This window comes from Trachurus trachurus (genome assembly GCF_905171665.1).
Source record: "Trachurus trachurus genome assembly, chromosome: 8".
Classification (NCBI taxonomy): domain Eukaryota; kingdom Metazoa; phylum Chordata; class Actinopteri; order Carangiformes; family Carangidae; genus Trachurus; species Trachurus trachurus.
The window spans coordinates 11173950-11199691 of NC_139905.1; the positions used below are offsets into that span (position 1 = coordinate 11173950).

The 25742-nt window shown below is 40.9% G+C and overlaps 1 protein-coding gene across 1 annotated transcript in view; it reads right to left on the reverse strand.

The window, feature by feature from the left end:
• The window catches only part of mrtfbb (myocardin related transcription factor Bb), a gene marked incomplete at its 3' end in the record, with an annotated part of 47438 nt that overhangs the window by 13440 nt on the left and 8256 nt on the right, over window positions 1-25742 (reverse strand). Inside the window, exons 3-4 of the mRNA XM_083976989.1 lie at window positions 3935-4068; window positions 150-539 (exon numbers count right to left, since the gene is read on the reverse strand). Of these exons, the coding sequence (XP_083833115.1) occupies window positions 150-249 (100 nt within the window). The 5' untranslated portion in view covers window positions 250-539; window positions 3935-4068. The remainder of the gene's footprint in view (window positions 1-149; window positions 540-3934; window positions 4069-25742) is intronic.

The window sequence follows — 25742 nt, forward strand, 5'->3', positions numbered from 1 at the left end:
CGTCACTACAACCCCCTTTTGCCCCTGCAGCAGCCAGCATCAGAAAAAAAAAACTCCAAAAAAACAGAGTGAAGTTAAAGCTGATGTTCAAACCAAACAATGAAATGAAATGCATGCGGATTAGATGAGAAAAGGAAAGCAAAAAGCACCTGATTTGAATTTACCCCTGCAGATGGAAGGGGTCTCCACATCAAGGCAGGCCATGGAGGACAGTGGTGGTTTGCTTGGCGGCCAGGTCTGGAGTCCCATGGAGGGATGAGGGCCAGTGGAGAACGGAGAGGGAGTCGGGGGAGAGAAAAGACCCAGCGCTGAGCGAACGACAGCTGGCTCTCAGAGCTGCTCGCGGTCCCTCCTCTCTGGCTCTTTGCTGGCCTCAGCGGAGAAAGTGTGTGTGTGTGTGTGTCTGTGTGTGTGTTTGAGTGTGTGTAAGTGTGTGTGTGAGCGCTCAGTCAACGTCAGGAGGAGGGAACACAGCGCTGCTCATGTTAACCCTCGCTGGGTCACTTTGTTCTTCTGCTCACAGAGGATTCATCATCACTCTGCAACACAAAACTTTTGATTACCTTGTTATTATTTCATAACCATCAATAAGTCTCGGTTTGGAAATCCACTCAGCGGGGGACCACATCATTTACTGGTAACCAATACACAGTCAATAAAAACAAGCTGTTGGGGATTTTGTGTGGATTCTTTTTCCCCCCTCTATAAATTTTAGTAACACTAAATAACAATGACAGGAACAAACACACTGGCTCCTCAAGGACGTGGAAGCTTATCTCTTAACATTTTTTAATGATTAGTTGTGAATTGGCTTTAATTTCTGAAGTCACTGTTATTTTCCATTACAACACCACTGATTTATAGCAGCCGACAACACTTTCAACAGCTGTTGTGTTAAATCCAAGAAATTCAAACGTGCAGCCTATGTCTCTGTTTACTTTAAATAATATGATGATCAAACATTAAAGTCAAAAGAGTGAACAAAGAAGAGCTACGACGCAGTGGCTCATCCAACAAAAACTTGTGGCTTTTACAGTGGTGGTTAGATGCCATTCATGACTACAAATGCTCCAACAGGAAACAAGATAAAAAGGAATTACACTAATTGTGGTGGTGGTGAGTTCCGTGTGTCCCAGTGGATCCAGGAAGGCTGGTTATAAAATACATCAACACTAAAGAGAAGGCGGCGTTTCCCGCAAAAGGATCTGATGTCAAGGTGACGCTGCAGAGAGACACACGGGATGCGCCTGGTGTTCGTTCCTGTGATGTGCCTGAGCAGGACAGTGCATGCTGGGAAGGCCGGGACCGCTGTGCTCCGGATTAATAATTTTCACTTGCGGGATCAAAAAAGTATGCGTGTCAAACAGCGTGGGGACAAGGGGGGGAAACATGGAGCTGATAAAGTAAATGGGACTAGTACAGTCAGACGCAATGTGTTATGACAGCTCACCGCTGAGATTGAATAATGGTGAACAACAAGGCCATAAAAAACATGGGGGAGTTAGTCGGAGCAGTAGGAATGTGGAAAAACATCTCTCGGCATGTCACACTGTCAGTAAATACACTGGATTCCTCCGAGTTAATATTTCAGAAGTGCATTAGCCGCATAAACATAACAACAGTTTTTTATAAATGCCTCGTACACCTGGTTCATCCCATAAACAGAGGAACTCTCCGCCATCAAAGTCTGCCGTGGTAGTTCGGATCAGTTCAAGATGTTTCCCATTCACATAGAATATAAAAATCCATTTATATTCAAATCACCTCTCTCATTTATGATCTACAGTTTAGCAGCACCGCGACTCTTTCGTTGCACCAGCAGTTATTAATAGTCATTTTAGCTCGGCCACGTGCGCTACATTATTACATCCACCTGCTTCCCACTGGACATTTGTTTTCACTGTCTTATGAATTTATAATTGCTCATTTAGAAAGTCGGAGTGGAAACACATGTGTTTGCAGCTGCAGTCACGAAGCTGCCTTTTATCATGACACAGGTTTGTATTAATAAGACATAATTTGGTAACCTTATACAGAAATAAAATATAAATTGTTATATCAAGAGTGATGTTGTCATACATTTATTAATAATATATTTATATATTACTATCAATATGTTGCTTATGTTAACTTGTATCTTCATATAGGAAGGGTAAACTTTGTGTATACACATATCAAATATGTTGCAACTGTACTATATACATATTTTATTTATATGTAAAAAAAAAAATCAACATGCTATCTGTGTCTTTCCTCTTCATTTTCCTTATTCATTTCAAACTTGTCAATCTTCTGAGAAAGTGTCTTAGAATTTGGTTGGTTATAACATCAACTTGTGACAGTCTGATATACACATATTATTTAATATTTGTCTATAATAAACATACATAGGATAGATATATATGTCAGTATTTGAAATTGTACTAATTTCTAATAGGTTTCATGTATAATCGTTACCTACTGTATTTCTATTTAATTGTATAGATTAGACAGAGAAAGACAGTCAGAGATTTAAAGATGAAGTCACGTGGACCAGCAGGTGACTCATTCAGTGTCATCATGGTATTAAGTCATGGAGCTGCTTCCTGCCTCTTATGTCTTTTGTATCGCTGCTAAAATCACATATCGACTATAATAACATCCAGCGGTTGGTCTGATTTACTTAGCAACAGTGTGAACCACACTGCTGAGACCCCCCCCACCCCCCCAATCTCTCTTCTCAGGCGATCTTGGTTGTTTACTCCACACCACCAGAGTTTGATATTACTGTAGGCCTTTGGTTTGGTTTGGTTTTTTCCTGTCATAAAACAACCTACACACAACACACAACACATTCACAGCAGCCTAAACACAGAGATAAACAGAACCAAACACATGAGGTGTGAAAGCAGTCTATAAAAAACAGTTTAAAGCTTTCTGTTGATGCTGACATATTAGAGTGTTTAGTGTTCGTGCATATGGGTTTTAGTGCCTATACAATACTTCTAATAGAAAACAACAGAGGGAGAAACACACTTGTATGTAACAGGGACATTGGGCTGAATGACCACATTGTCTCTTACTAATAATCGTCAGTTACAACTGAGCTTGTGAGAGTGGAAAAGCAGCGAGGCCGCAGCGTAAGCTTTCACTTGTGTTTTATCACCACTGAGGGACAGAGAAGTTGCCACAATAACTCACTACAGAAATAAACTCCGCAGCTAATTTTTCCTTCTGGAAAACGTGTTAATCATGCTCATTTGGCTTCACCCACAGGCTACGGCTACAATGGCTAAGCAAAGACAAGAACAATGCTTCATAGTTAATGTCATCATTTCAAATAAATCATGACATTATACTTAGTTTGCCCATTCCAACTGTGATCCTTTTACATACAAGAATTGTTATTTATTGTCATTACTGTATGCAAGCATAAAAAAAATACTGTGTAAATCCCCCAAATAACAAAACTAGACTAAAACGTGCAGTATACTGGGAGCATGAGTGTATGTGTGGTTTACATCCAGAAGGCACCAGTGTGTATAAATGATACAGGGATTTTTACATCTTTAAATGCCAAACTCATATTATCATTAATTAATAAGAAAACAATTATACCACATTATCAAAAGCAGTGCTTAGTTGGAACCAAGATACAGTACCAGGTTTGTTCTGCCTCAATGGCTAGTTAAATACATTTCTAATAAATATTTTTAACATTTAATTGCAGGCAAAACATTTTGGTGACGCAAAATAACTTTGCTGTAAATACAAAAGAAACGTGTTTTCCCAAGGAAACGCTTTGATTTCACTAACTAAGCTGTGATTATGTGTTGGCTTCAAGATGCATGTCTGATTTAATTCCTAACTTCACTCCACAAACAAATCATTGAAGAGAGTTTGTTTTCCCATAGAGCCCCTTGCTCTTAAATGGTCAACATAAAGTAAGCCTCACCAAACTCTTGTGTTTTGGTCACTCATTCTGCCGCTGGTGTCGCTGGGCTTGGAGACATTCATTGTGGATGTGCAGGAGGAGTAAGGAGGAGGAGGACCCTCTTAAGCACCAAGGGAACACGACTCCTGATCAGCCTGGAAGACAGAATCAATGTTCACTTACAGTGTAATATATAGTGATCAAAAAGCTTTTCTTTCTGTACACACAGAGATGTACAGGCTTATTACTCGTAAATGTTGCCAAGAAATGTGTTTAAATCTTTGTTAACGCACACACACACACAAGATCATCATCAATCCACCTGACAGGTGTTGCATATGTAATTGAGGGTCTGGGTGCACTCACTCAACTATAAAGGATATGCAAACCCAATTGCCAAGAGGTCAATGACCGCTTGGCAATTGGGTTTGCATCGTCGCCCGCCGTGACCCGGATGCCCTGGGTGGAGTGTGTTCAGCGGGGGTGAGTGTAACGGAGGGTCAGGTCAGGTTTGCATGTCCTTTTGCATGTGGCTGGATGACACAGTCAGGTTTGCACGTCCTTTTTTATGGGTGAGTGAGTGCACCCGGACCCTCCGTTACACTCACCCCCGCTGAACTCACTCCACCCAGGGCATCCAGGTCACGGCACCACTGTAGCCGATGTTATCTGGCTACTCTGCGTTGTGTTTCGGTGCGGATTGCCCCAGGTGGGGTTCGAAACCATGGTTGCGACGATGCAAACCGTTGTGCCAAGAGGTCAATGACCGCTTAGCAGTCAGGTTTGCACGTCCTTTTTTATGGGTGAGTGAGTGCACCCGGACCCTCCGTTACACATATGAATGTGCTGATTGCACAGCATGATTGTTGCACAGGTGTGTCAACCAAAATGTGCAGTTTTATCACGGAACACAAAGACACAGAAGTTGCATGTTTCCAGATAGACATGTGGTTGGATGTCCATCAGAACTATGGCCCATGAAATGAAGCAGTCATCTCACAACCATAAAGTTGCTTTTGAGGATGTAGCAGTAAATGGTGGAAGTAGGAAGGTATAAGGCAGGCAACAAACACTGGTGCATTTTTGTTACTGACAGCAGTTTGAAAGATTTTCTGATGAGACTCATGTTGGAGCATGATGCACGGCCCCGTGTTGCAAGGATCTGCATCACTGAAAAGGAGTGTCAGCACTTCACAGGCCAGAAGTCGACAACCTGATCAACTCTCTGCAAAGTGTCGCACTGCAAATCTGTAGCCTGAATTATGTAGAGTTTTTTTTTTTCAAAATAAAACTGCAGATTTTTAAAGTGGCTTTTTATTATGACACAGCTGTGCAGTAATCAGGCTGTGCAATCAGCACCTTGATATGCAACACCTGTCAGGTGGATGGATGAAATGCTGATCAAAACTGATTTAAACACATTTGTGAGAGAACTCAGCCTTTGTGTGTGTTATTCTAAGCTGTCTATGTAATCTATTCTATTCAACTTGTGAAAAATGGGAGCAAAAACAAAAGTGTTGCTTTTTTTATCTTTGGTCTATTGTTGTACGTATGTTTATACTGTATGTCAGGCAGTAAATCGGTAATGACCCGTGAATATGAGCCAACTGTATGAAAAAATTGTTGTGTTATCTGCTGCATGACATTGTTTGGACAAGCCTGTTGTGTGTGAAACACATGGGTGTAGTGACAGTGGGATGAGCAGCTTCTGTGACTCAGAAACCCCACATGAATAAGCATGAGCTGCAGATTCCCAAGGTCGGCCTCATCTCTAATATTGTGTAACCGTTTCTGCACCGAGGAGCGGGCTGAGTCACGTAACACAGATCAGAAACGATAAGAAGTTAAAAGCAGATAAAAAAAAAACCCACCTACAAAGTCTGTTAGTGATTATTAGATTGTGAAGCAGAATACATAATCAGCCATTAAGAATTAAAAAGAAGTAAAATGCTACGCTGCTGTCCAGGGGTAATGTTGTTGGCAGTGAAGAGCAATTTACAACATGAGCCTTGAATCTCAGCCAGGAATGATGCCAGCAGCTTTCAATGTGCTTTTCATGTTGAATTCATAAATACATCTCACCCTCAGTGTTTCTTCATTTATACCAATGATGTCAGTTATGGTGCATTACATCCAGGCGGTTACACTGACAGAATAATGATAAGGCTTTTAGGCCCCATAGATTTCACTGAAGACATGTTGAAGCTTAACTGCAGCTCTTTTATTTATTGTTCCACATCATTATGTGACTGAGACCACACCATGCCCTTTTAGACTGCTGGAGTAATCACTTTAGATCAACGCTTCATATCTAAAAAGTTGAAGCCCCTAGATGCTTTTAGAGCTTACAACGTTCACTCATTCCTGCGAGATGAGAAGATGATTTCTTGTGAATTTGCTTGATTTGGCCTCCACATGATTTTTTACCAAATATGTTCTTAAAAGTCGGAGCACTTGCTGGTCTTCCCTGATCATCCATGGATCAGGGGTTCTGAGTTATTGCCATCTGGTCTTCGCTTCAGGGCGTCAGCTGGACAAATGAACCGGAGCATCTTTTTGTTTCTGAAGTCTGTTGAACTGTTGTTGAGTTGCATGTGGAGTTAAACTATCAAAGTACCAGTTAGAGGGTTCTTTTTCATTAGCAATTAGTCTGCTGATTATCTCTTTGGGCTATTTTATTTTCAGGTTTATATAATTACATACAAACATAACACAACACAACAGATGGCATAAAAGATGAAGCCATATCCTAACAGAAAAAAAACAATAACCAAAAAACTAATAATCTCTTTGATTAACGGATGAAAAGCCAATCACAACCTCCGAGACCCAAGAGTGAAATATTCAGTTCTCTTATTTACTCTTATCAAATACCCAAAGATATTCAGTTTATTGCATTTTTACTTGCTAATGGACGGAAATCAATTAATGCCATTGATCTATTTGATTAATTAATAGCTTTATGTCTACTGGCTGGGGGTCTCTTGATGGCTAAAGCCAATGGCTTGTGTTAGTTGTATTGTTTTGCTGTTGCAGCTCAAAGCAGCTGGATGTACAATCCTACAATCATCCCACACGCTGTTTTTCCCCCAGTCAGCAAACAAATAATATGATGTGTATCCCAGGTTTAAGTGCTATGATGTCTCCCTGACCCCCCACTTTGCATTGATAATGACAATACAGCAGCCCCCTCCTCACATCCTGTGTTTATCGTCCATCTATATTTGCTACTTATGTCACGACGGTCCGGTGGAACAGAAGTGATTCTTGCAGGACATTTCCTTTGCGCAGTTTCCTTTGTGCACGCCACAAACAAAAGCCTGTTAATGAATATCAGTTCACGATGTTTCCTGCCGTTATTTCTCACTAGTGATGTCAGAGATTGTTGGTCTGTGGTGAGAAATGTGCACAGCAGCGCCATCACTGAGATCCTGAAAATCTCATTAGACTCTTGCCAAAATCCACACTTCTTTTTTCCCCAGATAAAGTTTCTTTGAACATCAAAGCGCTCATTAACAACGAGTCCCATGTGGGGGTTTCAACTTAACACACATAACTTAGATTTATGAAATCATGCTCGGCTTGTTTTTGTACAGCAAAGTGTCAGGGTCAAGCTGAAATCTGCGACACACGCGTTCGAGTTTCAATCTCCATCACAGAAGAAGAACAACACTCAAGGCCAAGAGCGCTCTGGAGAGAACCATAAGCCGACTTCAAGCCGCCACTTAAAGGCTTTGGGAGTGACTTTGTCCTGTTCTGATGGGCACGCAGTAATCAAGTTCAGGTGCACCGTGATGAGGGAGTCATCTACACAACCCCCTCTCAGCCCACATAGGTATTTCCTATGTAAAACCCAGACTGCGTCAAATTCCTTGTGGTTTTTTTTCACTGGGGTGCTTCCAGGAAGAATCCCAGGGAAGGTCTGGATGAGACGCACGTTTAAATTAATCTAGGCGCAGGTATGGGCAGCAGACAGCTCCTTCCATAACAACACGGCTCACTCCTGGCTCGCTCTGAGCCCAGACGTCAGGCTGAATAAGATTGATTCGAGTTTCGCCAGCACATTGTTGTGCATGTGCTGCTACGCCGAGGACAGATGTTCACTTTAATCAAACCATGAATCTGTTAATCAAACTATTTCTCAAAGTATCAGGTGTTGGGATTGCGGAGGATTGATTGCGGGGCTACGAAGCGCTGACATTTCATAGACTTATTTATCGTGGTAGTGAAAAGCCTGGGTGGCTGCCATGGCATTATCTCCAGTAAAGGATCACCTGGATCAAAGCTGAGTGGAAGACAATACAAAGAGCGTGATTTACTGATGGGATGCAAGTCAAAATGTTATGTACGCCGGCTGGTGCCTGATCAACCTTTAGATGGATAATGATATATAAAGTAGATTATTCAAAATCACAAATACGAGCATGCATCATGGTGTCCAGAGAGAGGGAGAGCACGTGCTGAAAGAGGGTGCAGCACAAGTGGATACTCATTTTCACAGGGGAGTCTCCACAACAACCACTACCATCACATCCCATGATGAAGGCCTGTGCAGATGGTGGGAAAGCCAGAGGAAAAATCCCTGTAGGCCTGCAGCTTTTTCTTTGAAGCTGTGCTACACGCAGCTGCCACAAGAGGCTAAAAAAGGCAGCGGGGCCTGTGGCAGCTACACGACCGCATTAACATCATCGCCCCACGAAAAACAACTAATTGCACACACTTAGCAGAACGTAAACACACTCGCAGTTGCTCACAGGGAATGAACTACAGTATAATGGCATTCAAGCATGTGTGCATGGACACACAAATAACCACAAATCATTTACACAGTATTTACTCTCTCAGATGAACAACGCCATTAACAAGAGTAATCAAAAGCTCGCATTCTTTCCCACGTTTTATTATTGGTAAATAATGATACTGCCAGACTGACCAAGTGTTTCGTTAAGACTGATAATCAGTCGCTATTTAAACATTTAATAAAGAAGCTAAGGTTTGGAAAGTTGTTGTTTTGCCACGACATTGAAACGACTGGACTGATTTAACATGAAAATGACTGAAACACAATGGTCCAGTACAAATGTACAGCAAGTGAGTCACATCACAGCATCAGATGGATGAACGTTTGAACCTTTAATCTTTTTGATTCCCATAGATTTTATCTGCCAACATTTATCCAAAAGTCATAAATCATTAACAAAGCACTTCACTGTAGTTAAGATAATAATTAAATAACCCTATATATATATCCCATTGTTAGTCCAGTACATAGATAGCAGAATCAAACACACTCTCCATCTTCCTGTGAAATTATGAATGTCACCAGCAGGATGAAAAGTGATCCATTCCCTAATGGAAACCAGTAAACAAAGAGGAGACAGATCAGATCGAGGCGATAGGCTGACGCTGCACCGTGCAGAGGAAGCCAGATTGAGCCATCACGAAGGTCAGCTGGTAACCGTGGTTATAAAATGGGCAGATATGGGTCGACCAAATTGAAAGGCGTCATACACACAAGGGCTGAGTGAGTAATGGGTGAGTGAGTGTGCGGCTGTAAAAGAACGGAACAAAGTCATGTTGAAATAGAGGAGGCCCAAAAATCGTTGTCATGGAAAAACAACTCAGCACTATAAAGCGAGAGCGGGCTATGCTGCTAAAAATAGCCGATCGTATAGACAAAACAAGCAGCTGGGTAAAGTGTGTGTGTGTGTGTGTCGGGAGGGGAGTCTTTTCCGTTTCTGCGTGCGTCTGGTGTAGGAGGGCATCCCCACAATCTGGACATTGTGAAAGAAAAGAAAATGTTACGACTGCAGCGACGGTCGGTCGACTCATTCACACTTCCCCTCTAACATTCCCTGATTTCAACAAACCATAACTTTCCCATAAGTCTAATTAACCCTCGAGTGACTGTTACACACAAAACACTCCCCCCTCCCTCCTTCCCTTCCTTCTCTGCTCCTGGTTGGACCCTTCCCGCCGTGAGCCTGGCAGGGGGTTGGTGAGGGGTCGACCACAGACAGAAATAACCTCTTGTTTGCTCGCTGGCACGCTGCAACTCGTGGTGTTGTTCTGAGAGCCAGATGAGGGACTTGTGTTTTTGTCTAGTATCTTAGTGAAACATTTTTTACGGCTTTGAATTAGTCATTTCAAACCAACACAGACTTTTAGGAAAGATCATGTTTTAAAGTGTTTATGCGATGAGAACTGATGGTTAATATTAGTATTAAACTTTCTAATTCTCAAAAGTAAACACTCTGCGTCTGCATCGGAGCAGTCGGACAGAGGGTGGACTGCTTAGACGAGCTCTCAGCTATGTTATACTTTATGTAATACAATCACAGGCCTGCAGCTCTGCTGACTCAAAGGGAAAAGCTTCTTACTTTGTGTCAGCTATAGTTTTCACATTGCGTTGGATGTATGTGCTTTTAATACAAATGAGATTACCAGAGACCTGGGTTTAGCGTGTGGCACAGTCACAGACTGATGTGCTGATGGCGTCATCTGAAAACTGAAAGTTTTGGAGTGTGTGAAGTGCAAAAAAGTCATTATTCTAAATTACTGTTAATGCAGGAGACTTACACAGAGGCAGCGTGCCAACGTTTGGCACCACCGAACTTTTCCATGCCTGAGTGGAAACTGAAAACTTCTTCCATTATTCAGTTTGGGATATTAGGAGTGGATGTGCAGCTGTAGCACACTGGATAAATCTTAACATGGGAGAATCCAGTTTATAATCTTATCTTTGGACATTTTCTTCCTGAACTTTCTATTAACGCAGCGTAGCGGTACGCATATGATTTTTGTGTCCCCTGAAAAAGATCAGGAATAACATTTGTTTCGTTGGAATAACAGGTAGCAATAACAGTGTAACCACGGCCTCGGCCTCAAGAGAGAAGGACATCCAGAGCAGCAGACTGTGAAAATACAGCCCAGACCACAAGGGAAGCATTAACTGCCCTATAAATGCCAGGAATATAAAGTGTGTGGTGTTGTTTTCAAATGGACAATGTATAATAGAGGCTTTTACACTAAAGGTGGGTGCACAGGAGGTAAAACAAAACTGGTTTGCTGGTCTATTATTCAAAACTACATCAAATCTGATGATGCATATTGAAATTGAATATGGAAAAAATAAAACTGAGCTTAAAATCAGAAGTTTACGATCTCCTCCTCTCTGTGTCTGTCAGCTCTGCTCCCTCTATTCAACTACTGTCATCTCCCTCTAACTGATTTACTTCCTGACTCAGCTATGGGAAACAGTGAAGTTACCCTGATTACAGACATTTCCTTCCTCCACCATTCACAGCAATGCCTGGAATGGCTGCAGTATTTACTCAGGCCTGAAGTGGTAAACTGCAGATCCCACACCCACATGGCATATGCATCACAGGCTCCAGAGGCCACGGGTTCCTGGGAGAGTAGTTCCTCTTAATCCAGACAGAAAAAAAATAATATTTTGCGAGAGACGTGATGCAAATTAGATAATCTGGTTACGTTGGTGTGTGTTTCTGAAGTTTTCACTATGTCTGAATTATGTCTGCTGAGGGACCCCTGACAAGAGCTAAGGCTGGATTTATTGTACAAATGTATACAGCAGCACTTCGTCTCCCTGATCACTCCCCCTCTCTGTCTTGGGACCACCCTGAAACTTTTCCCCCCAAAGTTTTCTTGGGTCCTTAAATAGTTTTCTCACCCACTTCTTCCAGCGTCAAGTTCGAAAAACAAAGCGTTTTTGAAAGTCTCTCGGTGACGACGTGCAGGTCTTAACATTGAACTGCGCCTCATCCTGGATTATCACATCAATGAAACAAGAAAACACTCATAATTTAGGCTGCACTCCACAAGCAAAACAAAAAAAGAGACCTGGTAAATAGAGGGATAATGTTTTTCATGTTAAGCCAATTCAATTGCTGCAGGATATAATTAGATAAAAACACTGTGACCATGAGAGGATCCAGCTCTGCAAACTGTTCCACCTCCTCCTGTCTCACCAGAGGGGGGCACAAGGAGATTGTGTTTCTTTTTGTTTGTGTTGTAGTCCAACATTGTCTGGCTTTTGCACATACTGTATAAGATAATGATAATACCTAAAATAATAAGGCATATTCTCCCCCCAACAAGGCTGATTAGTTCCTACTGTATAGACTGTCAACAGAGGGTGCATATTATATTAAATCTAACCCAGCTTTAATATATAAACATATAACATTGTCTGGCTTTTACATGTATATGTATATCAGCAGAGAGTTTACTTTATTTTACTTTATTTCGTTTATAGCAGGACAGTGTGCACGCCGTGCAGTGACATTAATTATTCAAAGAAATAAAAAGATGGCTGCACCAGATTTAGCGAGAATGCTAATTTCCATCTGTACAGTAGTCCTTGACATAAAAACAGACATCATAAATAGACTATAAGTGCATAATGATAATGATAAAAGGCATATTCTGATTAGTTCCTATAGACTGGGTTTAATATAGAGATATACTATACTATATACAGTAGACTGAGGGTCAGTGACACATTTACAACTTCCAGGCACAACTTTTTATTCATCTCATTCAAAAGGAATTCTCCACCGTCTGCCTTGACAGAAAAACATCACTTAGATAAGGGCACGTTGATGTTTGATATTATGTTTAACCTTTTCCACCAGGTCAGACCTACTTCACTGACATGTGGTGATGAATCAATGCAGCTAACAGCGAATTAAAGACAGGTGAATCATGCTATGCTACAATAACTCTGAGAAACTAGCTACTATATTCTCATTTTGACTCTAGTGAGGACTCCATAGATAACTGTTGAACTGAATTACGCTGCCCTCTAGTGTAATAGAAGAGCACAATAATAAGTGGCTTCATACATTTTCTGTCTGGTGTAATTCCAAATGTATCTATGTAGGATAATGAGGAAATAGACACAATAATTAGGGTTAGGGTAACACTTTATGCTTTACAACGGACTCAGACCAATTCTTCAAAAACCGCCAGACACCACAACTGCAAAACCAGGACATGGGCCAAAGTTTTATTTAAATGAGCATGATAAGAAGCTACACAGCATCACCTGCTGTGGTGCAACACATCTGATAAACACTTGACTGTAGCTCATAAGATGGAGGTTTTAATTACCAGCAGTGGTGAATCTGATTGCATGGCATCTTGGCCAAATTTCAACATCGTCAAGTATCATCCAGTGTTGCCTTGATGGACTATACAACACACTTTGCAAACCAAACACATTCACATCAGTGGAGGCAATTATGTGCATCTAGGAGACTAGTATTTCACAAATAATGAGTTTTCTTTGTGTTCTTTATCCTCAAAGAAGGGAGCCATACACAAAACTTTCTGATTCAAAGAAGATTTCACAAATTCAATCAGCTGGCCAGGGGGATGATTATATACCTGGAGGCTTAATGCCGTGACAATGAAACTATCTGATGCAGAATTATCTTTGAATATAGTCAACTCTGGTTTCTAAGGAGCCAGCATAAGTAATTATTCACAAAAATAAAACCTTTCGCTACAAAAACCCCCTGAAAGGTGGTTTTCATTAACAAATGAACAAAGATTGAATTCATAGTGAACTTTGATACCTCCTTGCCTTCACAGAGACAAAATAGCCCGGGCGTAATTACAGACACAAGGGGGCAGTGGAGCTATTATGTGCTGCAGCCTGTCATTTGGCTCCTTTGACTCTGGGTGGTTAAAATTATATCTGAAGTGTTGCTTCAGTATCACACAGTGATCATTTTAAAAATCGATTCAGTCCACATGGCCCCCCTCCCTTCAGCTCTGTCCCAAATATAGCGCTAAGTATGAAACTACAGGAGTGTGATTATATTAGTCAGTGATTCTCTCCCTTGGAGGCGAATCGTCGGGAGTGAATCCATCATGAATCTGCAGTTATCTGTTCTCAAACGTCCAGCTCCACTGAAATAACTGTTACTGAGGTACCAACGATCAGGATAACTTGCTTCAATCAAAGTCCCATTTCAATATATTATCTTCTTAAAGTGTGAAAGGACAGCATTAAAACTTTTATACACGCTTAAGTACATCATGACGTCCATTTGGGGATTTCTTAACCGGCGTTGGTTTCTGCTCGTGAATCTGTGCTACACAAACCAGCCGTATCTAGCTAAAGATAATATTTGATTCTACTGTATGCTGTGTGGTTGCTCCAGGCGCCACACCTACCTGGGGACACAACAAAGATGAAAAGTTCAAGAAAGAGTATTTTTCGTTCATGATGAACTGTGCAAATTTTCTGCTGAGGTGTTGCTATCTGAATTAATTATGTTGCTTTGGTGCCACCTGCAGGCAAAATATCATCAAATTTGCAATAATGCTCGGCTTTTATGCAAAAATAACTTTTCAGACTGCTTGAAATATCTCAAACACCAAATCTGGGAAAGACCGATTGGAACTAGTATTATCGCCTCACAGGTGTAAGGTTCAGGAAATACGGTCATAAACTCTCCTATAACAGCCAGAAGTGTTTTTACAGAACAATATGATGTCACAGTGAAGTTGACCTTTGACCTTTTGGATATCAAATGTCATTATTTGCGCATTTCATATATGTATGTGTCATGTGAAATGTTCCACCTATTTACCGCATGAATACTGAGTATTGACCATAATCGTGTTCTGTGAAGTCACAGTGACCCTTTGACCTTTGATCAGCAAATTCTAATCAGTTCATCCTTGACTGCCAGTGAATGTTTGTACTGAGTGCATTGAAATCCCCGCTGGGTGTTTCTGAGTTGCTGCCATGGCTGTCGCTGGCATAGATAGAGGCATAAAAATCATTTGCAGAAAGCTGAAGATGGGCACGGCTCTTTATAATTGGACCCGTGGTGGAACAATTGGGTCTGGATCAACATAAAAGACTAAAGCGGTCTAAATATACATCAAATTTCAGTGAAATTTGTCACATTGTCTCTGGAAAAAGAGACAAAAACAAAAAGAACTGGAAACATAAAGTAGGGTTATCTAGAGTTGTGGAGAGAAACACACACTTTACTCAACTGAAGTCATTAGACTACGACACATTTACATTTACATTACATTTACTTTGCACTAAAATCAACACTGCCAATTTGTTGTATATACTTTTGTACATTACATTTTATTTGCTTTTGCTATTTTATTATGTATAGTTTGTTCTTTATATTCTTATCCTATATGTTGTTATCATCACTGTATGTAATGCTGCACTGTAATTTCCCAGCTTGGGATCAATAAAGTCTATCTATCTATCTATCTATCTATCTATCTATCTATCTATCTATCTATCTATCTATCTATCTATCTATCTATCTATCTATCTATGCAACAAATAATGACTAATTTGTGAAAGAAAGTGTATTTCATTCTAAAGAAAGGCAGATAATAGCTGCAGAGGCTCAAAATCATGGCTGAAAATACACAACTGCGATTTTATGAAGAAATCTCTGACTGTAATACTGATTCCTACTGATCACAACCCCAACAAGGATATGAGGTACATTGTGTATTTAGTTTTTTAGTCAAGTGTCTCCCATTGCTCTTGTAGTTTTCTAAAAGCAATCCACACTGAGCTCCTACGTGAAGGAGTAATTTGATTAGAGTCCTTTCGTTGCGTTTTCAAACAGCACGTTGGTCTGCGAGTGAGGCTGCTGGAGCCAAGTCCTCAGTCTGCAACAGTGATTAAAGCCTATGCAAATAAATCAGCCGCGACTTGACTTGCATTCAATGTAAATGTCAGAACAATTTGAGAGGTGGGACACTGTCATTTGGCAAAAACTTCACTGGAGCCACGGAGGTTTCTGAGCGCTATCAACTGGAAAAGCATGACATTTGCTTTAAAAAGATAAGAGTTGAAGGGTTGATGTGAAATCCCCTTGGGTGCATTTGCTGAGAAGCTTATTAGTCTTTTTTTTTTTTTTTTTTCCATCCATGACATTTTATGGCTGTTCATTACTTTCCCACAATAACTCCACTCTGAAAAAAATAAAAAATAAAAAAACCACACAAACAAAAACAAAAGACTAACTGAAGGCAATCAAACATCTATTTGTTCAAGGGTTATTTTGAGGTTTTTCTGTGTCACAAGTAGTTTGTAGTTAATTGAATTCAAATGACTAAGGATCCCTGGGTACAAACATATATTAAGAGCCACACAAATAACTCTAATTGAAAGCGAGGCTGCGACTAACCTTTATTTTATCATTGTTTAATTTGCCAATTATTTTCTTCACTTATCAGCGAATAAACAAAATACATACACAATACATTTTGTGTATAAAATGTCAGAATTACAATTTCCCAGAATCCAACGTGTTGTCCCTGAATGTCTCATTTTCTCCAGCCTAAAGCTCAAAGATATTCAAAGCTTTCAATTACATACTGTAAAACAGAAGATGAAAGCTTAAAGACATAATTAAATAATTATTAAATAATCATAAAGGTTCAGTTCTTTTATGTCAGTTATATAATCTATTAAATCTCATAAAATATCAAATGAAAGTGGGCTGGTACAGTTTTGTAGAGATTGAAATTTGCTTTTCAAACCCTATACAAATAAAAAACTATTATGTAAATGAGGCTTCAGTTTCTCCCTGTTCAGACAGGGTTTCCAGATGTTGTACCAGTGGTTAGACTGAAAAGAGTTGAGTGTGATGCAGAATTATAAAGACCACAATCAGTACAGTTTAATTTACTTTTGTCAACCAGTCATTTTCAAACATTATCTGTCCTTCTCTGCTCAGAAATAGACGCCATCGTTAGTGAGGAATGGAAATTGGCTTGTAATTTATGTGTCTACCTAGTGTATCAGTGACTTGGAAGCCAGTGGTTGAGTGTGATGGCAAATAAATGTCAGGGCTGTCAGACAATAAGTTCCATAAAAACAGCCCATTTTGGAGAGAATTTATAGGCATGATGTCCTCGGTTATCAGTTTCAATTCAACTCCAGCGAACGACTTAGGCAATAACGCTGTGAAAATACTGGGCGGAGGGGAGGATGTGGAGAGATAAGTGACTTGGGGAAAGTAAATTTGTCGAGAACAGCAGCAAAATAAATGTCCGTCCATCTGCGGTAAAATAGCGTTCTGACAGGAGCTCGGCCAAATATAAAAGCAACCATTTGTCGTAAATGGAAAAAAGTCTCATGGTCCTGCCACAAATTGGACAGCTTGATCATGTTGTCAAAACAGTGTTGCAAAGCGTGTTTTGAAAAGTAGCAGCAGTGACACGGACTCATTAAAACAAGCTCATGTGAGTCAACATGATGAAGTAGAGTACATTCATGATTTTATCAGAGACAAATCTGCAGAACCGGTGATATTTCTCATCTAAATGTACTTGTCAAGCAGAAAGTGCTTCAGTCAGAATGTGAAACACGGATCAGCTAGATTTGTGTTAATGTTAATGTGGCTGCCTGCAGATTGGGATGTTTTCAGACACTATTTGCAGATGATGATTGGCTGGACAGACCTGAGACTTTCCCCTCAGAGGTCAAATATAGCTCCAATTTGATTTGAGTAATCCAGCCAAGTGTCTGCCCTAGGTTTGTGTGTGTGTGTGTGTGTGTGCACAGTCCTGCCAAAATCTCCCAGAGTGCATGTTAGGGAGATCAGCTTTGCTCCAGTAAAATGTGTGGGGCTGAAAATAGGCCTGATCGAAGAATAGTGTGTCATATTACATTGCACAGGAGACCCGTGCAGCTGAAGCTCTTACTGATGTCCTCTTCACTTCTCTAGACTGAGGTCTCCACTTCTCCCAAAACAGCACACAATGGACTCTAATAGGACACTGGTCAAGGTCACATTATCACAATCACAACACTACACTACATAGCCGAGGCCTGAGACAGAGAGATACACAAAAAGTGAGAGTTGGCATCAACTGTGCTTCTTTTTTTGTTGATATCCTTCAGTTTTTATATAAATAAACTTTCATTTTTGGACTATAAACACTCATGTTAAAGTTTCAGAAGAGCTTTATCATCACTCAGATGTGAATTGTGAGTCATAATAAACAATTTGGTCCTCTGAGTGACACAAAGGTCTGTTTTTTGTTATTCGCTATAAAACCGTTCTGAGTTTGACTTTGCCTCTCTCACGCTTGTGCTTTGAAAGCCACTAGAAATAATCAAAGAAGCCACAAGCACTGTAAACACAGTAATGGGCATCCTGTGGGCAGCTTCACCTGGGAGCCGACTGGACGGACATTCAAAACGTTACAGCTACAGTTGAGTCACAATTCTCCGGGATCCGTGCCAATGCTGGCAGCCCAATTCTGGATATCTCTGCTGTGGCAGGTCCACGGTTTTCTCTCCCTCCAAGCAGCGAATGTTCCCAGCACCAAAAAGTATTACGCCCCTCTCCCTCCCTCCCTCCCCACACACACACACACACTCACAAAAACCCCCACCACTTACAAACCCATATATCTGGGTCTCTCACACATAATGCGTCGCCTGCGGCAGGACTGTTTTTGAAAGGCAAGGTGAATACTCAATGACATCTGAAAATAACCACCGACAGCTGTGATTCTTGAAATGGAAGAAAAATTTGCTCTAATAAAGCTCCAGGTATACTTTTTTTTTTTTTTTCTCAGACCAATATTTTAAATTAGTGACAGTGGGGCGTCATGGGTTTAGTGGAGAGTAAGGTGTAACTTTTATGTTGTGGCTCAGGTATCTCAAATCCCTGTAACATCTCAACAACAGCAAAACATCTATAATCGTCTTCACATACATTACCTGTGCAATGCTGAGACTTCTTTGATTAATAGATGTGCAGGTTTCCCTCCTTTGACTAAATATTTCTGCACATTTAAATGATTTGTTTGACATTGCATGCATTACCTTCATTTGCTTTACTTGGCTATCGAAAGAGGTAATGCAGCTAGTATCAATATGTCCGGCGGTAACAAAATACTCCCATCCTATAGCCAAAGCCGACTAATTAACACATTTTATCTTCTGTTTTTCGATCCCCACAAATAAACAGAAAGTGTGAAGAGATCTTTTTTTTTCTTCTTTTTTTCTGCTGTTTTACAGGTGTTTATGTGCCGGACTATTTCTTGGCCATGGACAGTGACTTCCTGCAGTCTCGGGCTGGTTGCCTGGCCAGTGCTCAGAGCCAAGAAATAGTTTGGTGCTACTAGACGGACTGTGAGACTCCAGAGCCAGGCAAGCTGTTCCCTGTTTCCAGCCCTTATGCTAAGCTAAGCAAAGCTAACGGGATGCTGGCTGTAGCTTGGACGGACTTGAGAGTGGTCTTCACTTTCTCTTTCGACACTCTCTATTTCCCCAAAATGTCAGGCTTATACTTTACGACAAAAACCACAGGCCGCAGTCCTGTAATCATTGTTTGCTTCTCAAATTCTCACAGGTAGACTACATATAGAAATTGAAAGCCTGTTAGGTGTGATTTACAGGACGATGTGTATCGCAGTATGTAAGTAAGTATGATGATGGAATTCAGGAGCAAAACAAGCAGGGGGTGAAGTCTCCTCAGCTGCAGGCAGACTGAAGCAGCCAGACAGGCATTTACTCCCAGTGGTCAGGAGGCTCATTATCCCCAGCGAAGCTCTCATGCAGTAGTTAGAGGAGAAGTGAACTCTCAACTCGCTATAATGAGCCTGGCATCCCACTAGAGACGTTTGGCATGAAGCTGGCCAACTTGGAGCGAGGCAGCCACCCTGTTGCTCTGCAGCTGACTGAGGCAGACGAGCGAGGGCCTCTGATGGCGTCCTGAATGAGGCTGTTAGGTGTCTTCTGCCAGGCATCGCTGCTTTGCTTTCCACCGCTCTCTGTGGAGCAGGATCACCTGACGTTCAACTCACATGCACAGGAGTTTATCTTTTAGGCTGTTGAGTCTTACAGGGGGGAGACTCAAAAATCTTTGCTCCACACCTCCTGGATTGTTTTTTTTTTTATGAGCCATTTCACGCCCCAGGTTTCTGTAATTCACCAGCTACATTTATAGTATAATGGCAGTCCTTTAAAAGGATCATTAGACAGGAACAAGTCATATTTTCAAGTGAGGCTTATCACAGCATTGATCTCATTTGTCTTCTGTGTAGTATTCATTTTATTTGGACCTATGACTTTCCTCAGGCTACATGTTTGATCCTGCTGCGTCTGTTTCTGGTGTTTTTTTGAGATATTTTGTGTGGATGAAGCATTTTTTGCACTTGAATACAACAGCACATTCAAGTAGCGCTAACTTTTTTTAAGGTTGAAGTTTCTGATTTTCCAAGTTTTTAAACTTTTATATCAATGTCCAAAGAGTGTCTGCTCAGTATCTAATGTGATATAGCCTTTTTCCTTATGAGCCAGATGTGATCAAAACAGCACAAACACAATGACTGATACATGAGAGGAGAAGTGAGACATCTCAAAAATAGCCTTTTTCACAAAAATAACAAAAGAAAAATGTCCAAAAGTTTCTCCTCCCATTCGTTTCAACAACAGCTCAGAAAGAGTTTGAAGCCTTTCCGGTGGCTATTTCCAGCTATAGAGGAGTCAGATTATGAAGTCTTTCTTACAGGTCTTTGTCAGAATAATAAGCAGACACACCTGCAGGTATGTCAGTGACCGAGCACTTCAGCTAAGTTCAGCTGTCTCCTGTGGGAATCTCTTCCTGTCTCACAGAGCTGCCTCTCTATGGGGGAAATGACCAATAGATTGTGATTTATGTGACAATGAAATTTCAGACGCAACTGTGGAGGGGGAAAAAAAAGCGCATCTGAAACATCATGAGAGGTTGAGCACTAATCTGCTTTTAGGACACCATGAGACAGAAGACAGAAGCAGACGTCCTGCACCCCTCGCTCGCTCGCGCAATACGAGCAACATTTCAAAAGCTCCTCTTTCTCATGACAAGAAAGGTCACTTGATCTCAAACCCTCTCAACCGGGCGCTTAGCTAATCAGATTTGGTTCAGCTTCTTTCAGCTTTGAGAGGACTTCTCGAAAAGACCGCTCAATTTTACACGCTCAGCTTCAAAAGTTTGTCCAAACCATAGAAAGCTATCACTGATAAAGCTGCAAATGCTTAGGGACCATTGTGAGCTGCCAGTCTATCTAGCGATTGGTTTGCACTATACACACACACACACACGCACACATACACACACACACATCCTTGTAATGCTATCTTTGTGAGGACACTCATTGACATAATGTATTCCCCTAGACCCTTACCCTAACCTTAACCATCCAAAACAAATGCCTAACCTTAACCATTACTCTTAACCTAATATAAACCTAATTAAAACCTAAAGTCTTAACCCTCGAACAGCCATTGGAAAAGGTGAGGACCAGCAAAAATGTCCTCACTTCCCAAAAATGTCCTCACTCCGTTGGTTAAAAACTCTTTCTGGTCCTCACAATGCAGTAAGTACAAGAACACACACACACAAGAAGCGTTTTCTCTGTTGCATATTGAACTCTGTTGAAGACAAACTGGAAACACCAAGAGAAATGAGCAACTTGAGAAATAGGCCACTTTGATAACAGTGACTCCACAAACGGAGCTCAGAATGATGCTGCTTTTCTGAATGCATATTTGAGCTTTAACAAAACTGAGACCTACTAACTACAGTATACAGCACATGTCAGAGCAGTAATAATCCCCAGAAAGCCAGTTTCCATCCAGTAGAGTAGTGACCTTGAAGCTCCTGCTACTGTATCGCTTATTTTTCATCTGCAGGAAATCTCAAAGTAATATCCTGCAGCCGTATAGTATCAGGTCATGAAATACATTGGCACAGTACAGTGTGCTATCAGGTCTGTCTCACTCATGGTCATCCTGGCTATTTTTTCTGTTACCATGACAACGTTTCTCTGCACTCCTCTGCCTCTTGATTGTGTGTGGAAAATGAGCAAGAAGACAAAGGGAAAAATGTCAGACGCCCGAGAAGCAGAGATTGAACACGGACGAAACCGTCAGCGCTGACTGGCCTACTTTGTCTACAAAATGACTTAAAGGCCTCGCCTCGACGCGTTTGAGGTGTTGCGTATCTAACCAATTTTAGTCTCGGCGTTGGAGGCTATGTATAGTCATGGAAAAGTGTGTTGCTCCATCTTACAAGCCAATCTTTCCCTGTCATCCTTCATTAATAACAGAGTCACATGTGGTCTGAGACTCAGGTCTGCTTTTCAACTATTCAAATTTCATACAGACTAGTTAGAGGTCTCTTTTTTTTTTCGCCCAGTATCCTCTAATACTTTTTATAACTAGGACAAAGGAGAAATGAAAACAAACTCACTGGCTATTCACCAGGGCCCACACTGGGTCCAAAAGCCCAAAGTGAAAGCTTACAGCTTTTTGACCCAATAAGACTTCATCAACAGTGACGGCCTGGGCCTCCATTTATCAAGCATCTCACAATCTTTCCAGGCATCACACTGAGAGGTAAACTAGGACTCAAAACACCAAAACTCTCCTCACAGACACAATGTGCATGTAAACATTAGCTCTCATTATAAGTGGCTTGGTGTACTGAACCTCTCAGACGATGACTCAATGTCCTCACTCAGAACTTTAGTGCACGTGGACACCTAAGATGATCCTTAAGATGTATTAGTACGTCTGATACAATTCAGAGACAAAGATAAAAAAGTTGGTGCTGACTGGCCTACTTCATCTAGATCCTGCATATTAGTCTAGTCTCAGATACAATAATAACCACATGGACTGTACGGACAGTTGCAGACCTACTTTCGTCAAGATGTTTAGCATAATAACAGCTTAGGTTGGTTTTAAGCAAAGATTGTAATTGAGGTAAAAATACGTCCCTCTTCAACATGAGACAGTCTTTGATGAGCCGGAGGCAGTGGACGTCAACACACTTCCCTTTGCCTTTGCTCGTCATACTTACGACAACCACTAGATGTCGCCTGACAGAACAAAACTATGGGTCTTAAAGAGGAACTATGCAAGATTTGCAAATAGCTTCAGAGTAATTGTGATGGTTAAATTACTTGTTACGGGGAGAATGGAGGCTCCACCTTGCGTCTCGTGCCCGAAAGCCAACCTTGCAAGATCAGCGCCTCCGACCCGGTGTCCCTACGACACAAACATGCGGCCAGTAATCCGTAATGTTTTTTTTTATTACATTACCCACCTCGGTAGACATCGCACCAAGGATTGCCTTCGCACCAGCTTCATTGAAAACAAATGCACATGGCCAGAAGGGGAGGGAGGAGGGTTAGCGATGAGTTTTTACGGCAGTAAAAATATGCACTCCGAAGCTGTAGGGGGAGCTCCAAAACAGCGATAAAGCGACCAGACTTGCACAGTACCTCAAACCTGCTGCGCAAACAAACCAATAAGCAATTTTTATTTTTACAGGAGCCAGTCTCCGTACATTGATTTAAAGGAAAATTTTGCTAACATATGGTTTAACACCCATTTTTACTGTACAAGCTTGAGAGGAGAATCATCTTCAAGCAAATCAAGTTGCCTTCATCAAAAGGCCTAGAACTGGCAGCAGGAGTGTGTGTAATCATATAAACAAAAATAGGACAATAGGGCACCTTTACAATAAATGTAACCAAGTTGAGAAGATGTACAACCAATTGAATCAGTCCTGAGCAGGCAGATTGTCTGCTCTTTGGTGGCTGGAAAACACACTGTACTCCCTCATATTGGAACAATGAGTAGTTCATCCAGTATCAAGAGAATCTGGAGATGAAAAGAAACCACGGAGTTGATAAAGTCAAATCAGAAGGTCAGGTACATTTGTTTGTGTGTCTCACTTTGAAGCGGAAAGCTTCAAGCCATGCAGGCATGAATAACTCATACAGCTGTGAGCGGAGGCCATAATATCACTGGGGTCACATGACGAAAGACTGTCTGCATGACACCTACTGCTTTATACTGGTCCCACAAGCCTTCAGAGAACATCTGTTGAAATTAAGCTACACACATTTCACTGCTGTGACTTAAACATCAAATATGGATATAATGTCACTATATTTCATCTGATGATCAAAATAATGTCATGTGAAGACAGAGTAGTTTATATAACTGGACAGGGCTTTGTCATGAAGGGTCCTCCCAACAACCTCTTTACACACTGGAATAATCAAGCACGAAGCAGCAATGAACACTGATATTTCAGGATGGGAAAGGTCAGCACGCTGACAGCAAGTCTTCCCTAGAGAAATATTTTCTGCTATCGGTAAAAACCCTCAGATTTTCTCATTACATCACCCAACGACATGTATATACAGTACACACAGTGTAACTTTATAAACTTAATTTCGCACTGCACAGAAAATTACAAGGTGGAGGCTCCTAAGAATCTTGTATGTACAGTTTACAATCAACTTACTTATAATTAGAGGGCATGTGTGTAAATGGGTATTTTTGGAGTCCAGTGAAAATGTGGTATTAATCTTCACAGCACGCCTTTGAAGCATGAGTCCCTTCAACCTGCCCAACAGTGTGTTTTAAAATGACATGTAGCCTACAAAAATTGTTTAAAAAGAACAGATAAATATAGCACCTCCATGTGCAGGAGTTACAGAAAGTGCAAATCAAATCATTTGTCAGAGACGTTAATGTATAAATAAATATACATCTTTTCACACATACGACTCAAAACAACTTCCGTGTGTAAATGCTAATACACCACATATTCTTTTATAGCTGTTAAACATTAGAAAATGTACATTATGTACAGATTCAGGCCAGGGTTTTTTTATTTAGACAGTTTTGGCCAATAAGATATGAAAAAAAAAAATTCTATGACACTGATGTTGTGTTTCACATACAGGTAGCTGTATGGAGCGACAGAGCCGTCTGTATGTGTGGTCTCAGGCCTGAGCCGATCCATGTGACAGTTGCATTAACTCAGACAAAACAGAGAGGGATTACATTTAAATTCCCCACTGTGTGAGTATTTAATTAAGCTCTTTCTGGTCTTCCCACCTGCTCCCATCCCAGGAATGACTGGTACCGTAAAAATGTTTGTGGCAAAGATGTAGCTGCAAGAGTCATGCAGCTGCAGCCCTGTCGCACAATGTGTTGAAATTTATGCTTGGACACGTTTGATCTTTTGTTGTTGTCATGGGGAAAAAATGGAATAAAAATATGCCACTGTTCCTGTTTCAAACACAGGACAACAGATCCATTTTATTTATTTTCACATGTCACTTTTGTATTTATTCAGTTAGTCAGGTATAATGCGTCCAACTTGGTACGCACAAACAAAACACGAACAAAACAAAAGATACAACAGCCACAGAACAAACTAATTATCACCTAAGTTTCTGCAATTATTTAAAACATCCTCAGTGGACTCTGCTCTAGCTTTGCTCGGAGAAGCTTCTGGATTTCATTTATTAGCAGAGTTGGAAATAAAATAAAAGATAATTTTTGACACCTTTTTTAACTCTGGTTTTTGTTGTTTTTCCTGTAAGATAAAAATACCGTCCACATAATGAAGCTGTAGAAAAGTGCTGCATAGTATTAATAATAAAATAAGAAGCCGTGACAGCAGCTATGTTTCACAGGGTGTCATCAACACTGACCAGCACCATAACGAGAATACCAACTGGTACAGCAACAAATCTATGACATGTTCATTTCACTTGGCAGTCGTCTTTAACAGGAGAGCATTTAAATGAAATGTCACCGTCTGGAGATCAGCTGGTCCTCATAAAGCTGTTGTGGTTTTACTTTAAAGGAACGCTAAAGTTTCATCCCTGGGGACCGTGCGCACTATTTATAGGGAACTTTAAAGATGCACAAAGACGAGACAAGCAAAACCTCCCCTGACAGCCAATTGTAAATAAAACTTGCCTCTCACGGCTA